Here is a 10,661-nt window from a genome sequence, read left to right on the forward strand (position 1 = left end):
CATAAGCAGAGGTCAAAAGTCAGCTTCAATTGTCGCCCTGAGAGAGACTCTGGCGCGCTTTCCCACAGCGGCCACAATGCGAGCGCGTGTCATTATGCAGCCCATCAGTTAGCGCCCCATTCACGCCGTCAGCTAAGCGGAGCGTTTAGGCGTGCTGGGTCAACTTTGGCGAGCGCTTCCCACCGACGTCGGTGGGCAACAAGTGGATCGTCGTGAACAACACACACGTGTTTGATAAACGTGACTCTTTCCCTACCGACGAGGAGATATTTGAACTCGACCACTTTGACAAAGGTCAAAACAGACACGTCACACAACTGATATAAAAATGACCCGACTGGTTATTTCTTAAGGATGCACATAGAGGAATGCGTTCTCCCTGTTTGACGTCATGAAGACTCATAATGGCGTGTGGCAGGTCAAAGTCATTGATGGCAGCAGATGTGCTCTCTACAGGGTCAGCACTTTCCCACCAGAGCCCTCACAAAGCCTCCCTTAGGTCCCTTGCAGTGGTCCAGCTGCTCCCCTGAGACGTAACTATTGTGCCCCCCCCCCCCCCCCACGCTGCTCTTTGATTGGCTGCCTGCCAGCGTGAGAAAGCTCAGAGGCCCACATTGATATGGAGATGCAGGACTATAAGTAGGAGGCATGAAGAGCAGGGAGGACACACTGTGCATGGACAGCACACAAATGCATCCAGCCATGGCACCTGCAATCTCTCTGCAAGACTCACTGATTCCCACTCACAAGGTACGTTCATCTGCATCGTCCCCTCTTCCTCATCGTCGCATACTCGCTGCTGGACAAGCGTCCTCATCCTGGTTTGTTCCCTGTGCAGATTCGAAAGCCTCTGGTGGAAAAGTTCCGGCGAGAGCGAATCAACAGCAGCATCGAGCAGCTCAAGTCTCTCCTGTCCGCCGAGTTCCTCCGGGAGCACAAAGACTCCAAGATGGAGAAGGCGGACATTCTGGAGATGACCGTTTGCGTCCTCAGGAGACTCCAGTCCGTCCCTCCAACCGGGGCACGCTTTGAACGACTCGAGTCTTCCTGTGAGAACAGTGTGGCGGAGGAGGACTTTTCTCCTCCCAGCTCTCCGGGCCGTGGTAGCAGCAGCAGCAGCAAGAAGGAGCGCTCGTCCCAGAGCGTCCCCTGGAGGCCCTGGTAGACCAACTCAACTGACTCCCATGAGCCGTTCTCATGACAACTAGTTTTATTTCCGATGGAAACTTTCGACGGAATATCTTTTGTTACGCACGATGCATTTATCACATCTGATTGCAATTTTCTTCTTTTCCATATTTTTTCAAATATGAAAATGCTCATTTGTTATTGATCATATTGATCATTTTGTCTTGCTGGTTGAGGTCCTATGGAAACAACAGCAATAATAATATCTTGTTGTGCATGTTGCATAAAGAGTCCGATTGCTTTGACAATCATTATTAACCAGTTGTGAATCTTTTCATGTATTCTTACATGATGATGTTACTTCTGATCATATTGATCTCCTACTTTTTGTTGGAGGAATTTTCCAATAGGGAAAAAATAGCAAAGCATCTTTTGCATGTTTTTCATGCATGTTGTATGATCTATTCTGGTGAATCTCATTACTTGAGATTTGAATTATGACTGAATTATATTTGCATTTTGTGAAAGAATCCATTAAGACATGCAATCACTGTTGTTTAGTGATAATATTTTTCATTTGTCATGCCATGATGATGTATTGTTATTTTGTCCTTTCTGTGGACATCAAGTTATGATCTGTTTTAGGGTCAATGAACAATAGTCTTTTATTCATAAAAGCTTTGAGTTGAAAAACAGTATGATCTGTTGCAATGTTATTGTTGCAAAGCAACAAATGTATAATTGTTTTTTTTAGTCTTGCGTAGACTTGTGTTCTTGTGATGCATCATCACTTGCTGCAATATGGCTTATTGAGCAATTAAAAAAACATTATAATGTGAAAATATGTTGTCATTCATGTCATTTTTATACAAGTCAAAACATAAATAGTAATTCGTATTTCCCCAAAGCAGCAGCCGCTTGTGATCCACAATTAACCTAGCAAACTGTTTAATTTAAAAACATGTGCGCTGTGGATGGACAGTTCTTTTAGCTTTTGAGAGCATGCTGCTACTTAAGACCATATTTGTATAAAGAAACACAAAAAAAAAATCCAATCGGAATCTCCCTGAGGTCTAAATGACTCCAGCCATGTGTTGCTGTTGCCGCATGGGTTAACACAGAACACAACCAGAGGGCTACAGCTAATTAAAATCTCTTATTTATTCTTATTACCACACGTACATCGTATTCCAAAAGGTACGCTGTGAAGATGCTGTAGGCTCAAATGGATGGATGAAGAATGGGTGGACAGATGAACTGATGGATGGAAGGAAGGAGGGGTGGATGAGTGTGCCGTGGCCCAGCAGCGAGACTTTCCGCTCCAGTGTGCTTTGAATTTCGCATCACATGAGGAACCGCTATTGGACATGCTATTCTCAGCCCTTCTGTCCTTGTGTTAGTTGTAAGAGAGCAGGATGGAAAAAGAAAACATCTATTATTCAGTGTTTTGCGTCACAGGCCGGGATGAGAGAGACCCAGCGATATTTATTTATTTTATACGCAAATAGGGATTGGTGGTGAGGAAATATGATTAAATGATAGTTTGGAAGACGGCATCATTCGTCCGAGTTTTGCTAGAAAAAAAAAAGAGCTGGAACTATCGTGTCAATGCCATTTATGTACAGCCTCCAAATCAACAGCAATAGTTGTACAGAATCAAACATGAAAGCTTCACATCTTGTTTCTACCGGCACCGTCTTCACCAGTACCCCGCTGGCCGCACCTGACCAAATCAATATATACGCAAGTACGCACGACTGAGTGACACAAAACAACAGTCAAATTTAATTAGGAGACAAGAATAATCGCACAATTTGTGTTCACTTGAAGAAAAAAACAAATTAGAGTCCCATCTTTACCAAAACAAATGCAGTACAGTAAGAAAAATATTGAAATATGTTCAAACACGTCAAGTGTTTTTTTTCTTTTTTTTTGAATGATAGTTGATAAATAAAACATCAACACACACACACGCACGCACTCACACACACGCACGCACGTGTTCTATCTACAGTCATCCACTGGCCTCGGTCCCTGTGAGAGAGCGATAGGTAGGGAAAACCTCTTATAACTTTGTATAAAACGAAAAATGTGCAAAAATCGTTTGTTATCTTCGGTCCCTCTTGATATATAAATATCTACAAGGATCTTTGTGCAGCTTTTTTTTGGGGGGGGGGGGTCCTGCCTTTAAAATTGCAGCACTGAGACTGAGGTATTATTGCACGATATCCTGCCTGTACCTTTGACCTGCCGACGCATGGAGATCCGAGCAGCTCGATGCGCACCAATCCTTTCAGTCCGTGCATTGTTTGTGAGTAAACATATGGGCAGGTACGGTGTGTAAACACGCAGCCGCGTCAAGCCAGATGTGCCGTATGCAGCACGTCTCAAAAACAACTCAAATGTAAATTTCTTGCACAATCTGTTGTTGTTGTTGCTTTATGACACAATCCCAGCTGCTCTGAAATGTTGCTTTTGTTGCAAATAGTAGCATTTTAAATCATCGGCGATGAGCAATCTGAGGAAAGCTGTTTGTTTCAATATCAAATTCAAAAAAACAGCAGCCCCATCGGAGCAAAATCAAATATTTATGAGAATCCCATTGCCCAAATAAAAAAGTAGCCAACTTAATTCAAGAGGATGAAAAGTTCAACAAATAAAATCAAATGGTGCCAAAAGTAGACTTTTTGCTTGGTGCCGTGTCATGACGTGAGATTTTTCTAATATATCAATAAAGTTTGAGCAACATCGCTCTATGGGACTTTGTGTGTGACCCTTCCACGAGGATCAATATTGAAATATAAGTTGAAAAAAGGTGCTGAAAGGTTATGTACCCTGGGGTGCTTGTGTGAATTTGGTCAACAACAGTGCTGCTAAAGTTCTGAGACCGCCTGCGCATTACGATCAGACACCCGCAAAGGATGAGGGGCGGGGGGGGTTAGTTCATTTTAGACGGTGGTGACAGTGAGCAGGGGGCTATGTGCCAGCAGGGGGTGCTCGTGGCTGTCCAGCCGGGTCCCGTGTGTCAGCAGCTCCTCCACCGTGGTCCAGTCGTCCAACATCTTGCGGTTCCTCAGACGACTCAGCTTCCTCTGACTCATTTCCAGCACCGTGTTGCACCGTCCGTCCGTCAACGTACCGCCGGCCCGGCCGTCCGGCATGGGGGAGCGGGGCGGGCCTGAGCCCGGGCCGGAGAACGGGCCGCACAGCCCCCCTCCCCTGGCTTGCTGCTGCTTCTGCTCGCGGGCCAGCAGGAAGTGTTCTCGCCTCTCCGTCCGGCTCCAGTAGCGACCCAGCAGCATGTCGGCGCTGGTCTCCTCGTCCGTGCTCATCCCGCTGCGCTCGTCAGCCAGCTGCGACGCCCGGTCCCTCAGCAGCTGGTTCCTGGATACGCGTGAGGTTGTGCTGGCTTTGGGTTGGGCACCACAAGTCGGCGGCAGCGCCTCCACTTGGTCTTTCTTTGCATCTGAAGCAGAAAGAGGGGCCGCTCCCATGTGGCCCTCCAGGGTGCTGTAAAGGCCTCGGGCTCCTCCGCCGCCGCCCTGGGACTGGCGAGTCGCCGGCTTGGGCCAGGTGTCGTTGATGTCGCCTGGCTGGGTGAAGTGGAGCGGCCCCTGGAGTTGCTGCTGCTCCCTGCCTCCTCGGCTCCTTTGCATCTCTCGCTCCACTTCCTCTTGCATCTGTGCCTCTCTCTCCAGACTTTCCTCCATTTGTTCCCGTTGCATTTGGTCCTCTCGCTCCGCCGCCAGAGGGTCAGGCATCAAGCTCATTTGCTGCCACCAGTCATGGTGGGGGTTGGGGTTGGCATTGTAATGAAGCTCGTGAGCGCTGGGCACCCGGATGTGCACTGGGTGAAAGAGAAAAGAGGACGTGTCATATTTTCACCTAACCCTGGACTGGAAAGAGTTTGACAGACACTGTTCAAAGAATATTTAGAGTGTGGCCCAGGGTACCTGGGTATCGCTGTGCAGAGAGCGGGGAAGCTACGGTGGCCGCCCCCATCTGGGTTTCCTCCGGTAGCCCGGCCTGCAGGACGCCATGAGGAGAGATCCCTCCGCAGTGGTGCAGGGTGGCCGCGCAGTAGGAGGGCGAGGCCGGGTGGCTGGCCCTCCGCCGGTACTCTTGCTGCGGGGGACGGTGGTGCAGGGTGCGACTTCTCCTCAGCATCCCCAGCGAGGCGGAACCCTGGTGGTGCGGCTGCTGCACAGGAGCTAGCGGCCTTCGGTGGCTGGAGGGCGTGCTGCAAGTGGAGAGGACCGGGCCACTCACACGGGCCGTGTGGCCGTGGGAGGGGTTGAAGAGGGCCCCGCTGCTGGAGCTGTGGCGGTTCAGACAGGGACGGTCCGCTTTGTGGAACTGGACTGATGACACCCTGGAAACAATCGCCTTAGAATGAATGCGGTTGCATGAATGATGTTCTGCAGAACTACGATGGATGAGTGGTGAGTCGGCACATCTGTTCTGAGGATCGGGGTTCGCATGTGATTGCAAAGTTTTTCTCCTACAAAGACATGCATAGAAGCATATACCATCGATGAACTCGGAACACACCTGAAAAGTCCACGGTTTGGCACGTCTAAGCCGGCGGCCCCGGCGGCCTCGTCCATCTCCATCTGCATGCGCTGACACGGCGGCTGCATGGTGAGCGTTTCGGGGATGGCCTCCAGCAACTCGCGGTGGCTCATGGGGCAGCTGTCGCGTCGCTCGTGCCGCTCGCACGTCTCTCCCTGGTGCTGCAGCCTGGCGTTGTACAGCCGCATGCGCTTCTCTAGCATCCTCTGGAAGTGGCGGAACTCGCCGGTGCTGTAGAAGCCCGAGTCGCTGAGCTCCGACGACATGAAGGACTCGGAGGAAGGTGAGCCGCCGCCACCGGGTCCGAAGACTCCACAGCCGCCGGGGCCCAAGGCGCTGTGGGAGTGGCAGTCCTCCAAGCCGGCCTCCTCTGTCTCCAGGCCGGAGAGGTCACCTTGGTGGAGGGACCCGTCGGTCCAGCCCAGACCGCTGTCCAGCTCGTGGTGGAGGGGCAGGAAGCCCAGAGGCTTGTCCAGCATGAAGTCGTCATCGTCCGTCTGCGAGGAAGACAGAGTGAGACGTTGTTGCCGAGTTATAAATCATCTGTAGTAAAGATGAATCGTCTTTTTCATGACCCTGCACTATGACAGAAACTCGGGCTTGTTACCTGGCTATGGTAGCCTTTGGGCTCGTCCAGGTTGACGTCGCAGCATCCCATCAGGCAGTTCTGCTGCTTGCTTCGCCGCCCACTCACTTCTGGATCCTGAGTGAACCAGCGCCCATCAGTGAATAAAAGGACGGGCGGCTACAAGCCGTCCGTATCGATCCACGCCGTTACCTGGTGGCTCATGTCCACAGTGTCCCTCGGAGAGTTGGACAGGTACCCGTAGTGTCCTCTGTCACAGTGGTCTTGCGGTAGAGACAAGTGGCCAAAATAATGTCTGGGAGGAAGGAGAACAACTTTTACAGTTTGTTTTTTTTTTTTTTGCAACTATCGAACGTGTGACAATGAAAGTGCCGCTCACCTGTCCTGATAGGTCGGGCTGGACGCATTGAGCCCCGCTGACATTCTGGGCAGGGGCAGGTTGAGGTGCTGCAAGTTGAGGGGCAGGGGCTCCCAGGTGCCCCGGGGGTCCGCCTCCACACCGCCGCGGCCCCTCTGACTCTTGACCTGCATGGTGACGGGGAGCTGACTCGCCGCAAGGATGCGCAGGGCGTCCCGTTGACTCATGTGCGCCAGACTGCGCCCGCCGCTTAGCTGAAACCACAAAGGTGTTAAATTAAGGGAGGTGTTTAATTTGTATTCAGTTGATTATGCGCCCGGAATGTGAAGTGTTTATAGTAATTAGTGGTACAACCTGCTAATTTCGGGAGCTGTGTGTCGTTGAGGGCTATTTATGGAGTTGAATGAATGACGTTTCTGGCTGTTAAGAACTCTGGGGATCGAGAACCTGATCAGTATCCATTGCAATGGCTTTTGAGGAAAGCCTCTATTTGAGGAGAGGTGTTAATTTCTCGAAATGGGTGACACACCTGAACTCCAGAAAACCTGACCATTACTGTCAAGTCACTGGAAGCAGTCTTCACTATTATTGCTTCTTGGATGATTGTGCTCATGTGCTCCAGTTGCAGCTCGTGAGCTTTATCTTGTCTGGAGGCAAACAGCAGGCGTTCCCTACACTTCCTTCCTCCACCTCCTCGTCTTATTTTCATACGTGAAAACAAGCTCGCCGTGTTCTCGTCAGAGCTAAAAAAAGAAGCCCACTCTGTCACCCTGATGTAATTGGCTGCTTTGCACATTTGAGAAGTGCGATTTAAGAATCGCACCCAACGTCTTCTCGCAAGCGTGCCAGCGTTGCCCATTTAGTTGCGGCGCACACACAAGCCGTCACCCACATTCGCAGCTACCATTTTAACCGCGCCACAGTCGACATTATGCAACTGGGTCAGAACGGGGCGTTCTGCCTACAGACGCGCACGCAGCCTTCTTTCTGGGTTTGCTGCAGCCGTGTGACGTGACGTGGTGGCGCACGCACGGCTCAACCCATCCAAGACGCATGAGCTGCTGCTGCACAACACATCTACGTATGAGTCACCAACTTTTAGCTACACGCACACACACACACGCTGAACAATTATTGAGGTCAATGCATTTATCGGCATTGTTGAACTTAGTCATACTCAAAGTGCGTCCTTATATCTGGTCTACATTGAGCAGCTATCTTAGGGGCTCCAGGTAAAACAAAAATGCTTCCACAAAAACAAACAACTCCTGCAACGGCCAGGAGAATGAATACCGGTTAGGTTATATCTCTCTGGTGGGCCGTTGACCTTAATAATTGTCAATTTCAACATGTAAATGCCTCCCCTAAAATAGTCACCAGAAGTGTAAATATTAGTCAGGTTCTTTTGAGCTGTTATGTGCCAGGGTGCGTCATCCACTTCAACAAATAAACGCCTCTTCTTAGGAAAGGAAATAACAGGTGGCAGCGCTCAGCCGCAGCAATAATAATATTTCCTCATGTAGAGTTTGGCATAAATCAATGCATTGATCATTGTGACCATCCCTTTCATTAATAAACATCAGACTAATACGCTGAGTGAAAACTGAATATTATTGTCTTTTCAAGGCGGAATATTTGTGCTGAACATCATGAGATGTGTCCCTGATATTGTGGCGAGGCCGTGTACACACACGTACACACACACGCACATGCACACACATATACACACGCATACACACATGCACGCACGCACAAAAAGACTGATCTGAGAAGCACAAAATGGCTGACGGAGTGCATGTTTCGTTGGCAGATGTACTGTAATGACCTGAATATATGGTTGCATCTCGAATAAGTAGCAATCTCTCATTTATATATATATATAATATATGAGATATATAAATGATATATAAATATATATATATATAAATGAGAGGTGCTACTTATTCGAGATATATATGCGTACATACCCAGCCAACCTGGAGAGCCATAGAATGCTCCCATTTCACTCACACCCCCTGTTTCCAGGATCTGGGCTCGGTGGTACTCACCGCTGGGTCGCCTACCCACGGTCCGGAGAGCCAGCAGCCCATAGTGGAAGATACAACAACGCCTGCTCTCCTCGTTGCGTGTGTTGTCTCGTCACAATTCTCCGGCGCACCGCTCGTCTATTTCCTCAGCATCTTTGCATCAAGTGCATCCCGCCCCTCCCCCTCCTCCATCATCAAGGCTCTGAAAAACTTGCTGTCGAGCCCTCGAAAATCCATGTAGCACTGCGAAAGCCTGAAAGTGATGTGCAATGCTGGGAGTCGGAGAGGAGCTGGGGGGGGACACACGCATCACGGGGAAGAAGGAGATTGGCCGCCTCCTCGGACTGGGAGCCAATGGAGGGCTGCTGCGGGCTTCCTTTGGGATGTCAGCGCCTCCGAGGTAGAAGCGACGTGCGCAAAGAGGGGTTGCCTGGATGCAGAGACAAATGCAGAGGAAACACTTCATCCATCTTTGCAGAACGTGTTTGGGTTTTTTTTGCATCAAAGATCATGTAAAATAGCCAAATCTGAGCTTCCATGTAGAGCCACAGTCAATTAACAGTATCAATTAGATGACGTCAGGACCACCGTCTGGAATTTCCAGATGGTGAAAACTGCTTTCTTCGAAACAGGCCAGGAAATGTTTGTGAAATGACAGACCTCTGGCCCATATAAGGAATAATACCAATACAAAGTTTATCCAATATCAGGTCAGGGGTGCAAACATTGACCATGGGACGCTCACTTTTTCGGCCCTGTTGTGTTGGAAGCTGTTGAAGAGTTAAAATCTCTATTTTTGTGAACTGAGTAAAATGTTGTTTTTTTCTGACTCTCAATTTGGATATTCAAAGTGAAAAAACATCGATAAATATACCAATATAAAAGTCTTTCAAAGAGGTCATTCGATAAGGCACGTTCAAATATTTTCTCTCTACTAAAAAATGACGTATTACGGTACACTGAAATGGTCATGAGCATTATGCTGTTGGCGTAGCTCTATCTTCCTGTCGATTCCATATAAAAAGCAAAAATGAAGGAAGGGCTGATCTGCTGATATATCGCCGATGTGGCAAGTTTGCGGGATCTCTGTGTGAAAGAGAGCTGTTCTTTCCAAATCACACTGCCTGTAAAACATGCAAATGTTGGGCCTTTTTCCACATGTTTCCATTCTGAACACACAACACAAACTCAGAATGGGCGACAAAATCAGCCTGGCAATTTTCCACATTTGCAAGTAGTATCAGATCCATAACAGAGGCGAGATAAAGTCACGCGCTCACAATGATACACCTTGCATGCATGAAGCCTTCTTTCGCAATCACCGATCCTGCCCTGGTGCTTTAGTTGCTATGGATACCAACTAAAGTAAATGTGTGTGTGCACGTGTGTGTGCATGCGTGGGTGTGGGTGTGTAGATGAGTGTGTGTGCAGATGTGTGTGTACGTGTGTGATGGCAGTAATGGATCACGGTGTCTTTCGCTGAGCTCTGCCACTTCTGAGCTAGAGAACGGAGGCGGGAAGAGAGAGAGAGAGATCGTGTGTATGCATGTATCTCCCTCTCTCACATGCACGCACACACAGTGTTTCAGACCTGCCTATGTCTATAAATGGAACACACAATTGCTGTTGCTGAGTGAGATGCACGGACACTCTCCTGTTTATGAGGAGCAGGACAGCATCCAGCAGCTCACTTGGGGGCAAACACAGTAAATACTCTTCAAGATAAATAACTATAAAATTCCCCACACATATATTTAACAGCAACACTGATCCAAAGCAGTAGTCTCACACTCGGGGGTGGTTTCTCTTCTCACAGCATTTAATAAACAGTTTAAAAAATCACCGGTGACTGTAGCTTTCCTTTTCCACATTGGAATAATCATACAATTTAAAAAATGATTTAACAATAATAATAATAATAATAATAATAATAGTAATAATAACAATAATCATCTTTAATATTCGGGTTAAAATTGGAGCGCACACATTA

The 10,661-nt window shown here is 48.5% G+C and overlaps 2 protein-coding genes across 2 annotated transcripts; one reads left to right on the plus strand and one right to left on the minus strand.

Annotated features, from left to right (window-relative positions):
* Positions 1 to 653: 653 nt before the first annotated feature.
* Positions 654 to 1,928, plus strand: LOC133162538 (transcription factor HES-5-like). The gene is made up of 2 exons (XM_061291795.1): positions 654 to 750; positions 839 to 1,928. Exons 1-2 carry the CDS (start codon positions 676 to 678, stop codon positions 1,163 to 1,165), a joined length of 402 nt encoding a protein of 133 aa, XP_061147779.1. The 5' UTR covers positions 654 to 675; the 3' UTR covers positions 1,166 to 1,928.
* Positions 1,929 to 2,589: 661 nt separating this feature from the next.
* On the minus strand, positions 2,590 to 8,857 carry LOC133162392 (uncharacterized). Its single transcript, XM_061291543.1, has 7 exons — positions 8,693 to 8,857; positions 6,666 to 6,898; positions 6,479 to 6,581; positions 6,308 to 6,403; positions 5,680 to 6,197; positions 5,082 to 5,500; positions 2,590 to 4,975 (listed from the first exon to the last, which is right to left on the minus strand). The coding sequence occupies exons 1-7, from the start codon at positions 8,732 to 8,734 to the stop codon at positions 4,077 to 4,079; spliced, it is 2,310 nt and encodes a 769-aa protein (XP_061147527.1). The 5' UTR covers positions 8,735 to 8,857; the 3' UTR covers positions 2,590 to 4,076.
* Between the last annotated feature and the right edge of the window lie 1,804 nt (positions 8,858 to 10,661).

The sequence above is a fragment of the Syngnathus typhle genome, linkage group LG11 (assembly GCF_033458585.1).
Source record: "Syngnathus typhle isolate RoL2023-S1 ecotype Sweden linkage group LG11, RoL_Styp_1.0, whole genome shotgun sequence".
NCBI lineage: Eukaryota > Metazoa > Chordata > Actinopteri > Syngnathiformes > Syngnathidae > Syngnathus > Syngnathus typhle.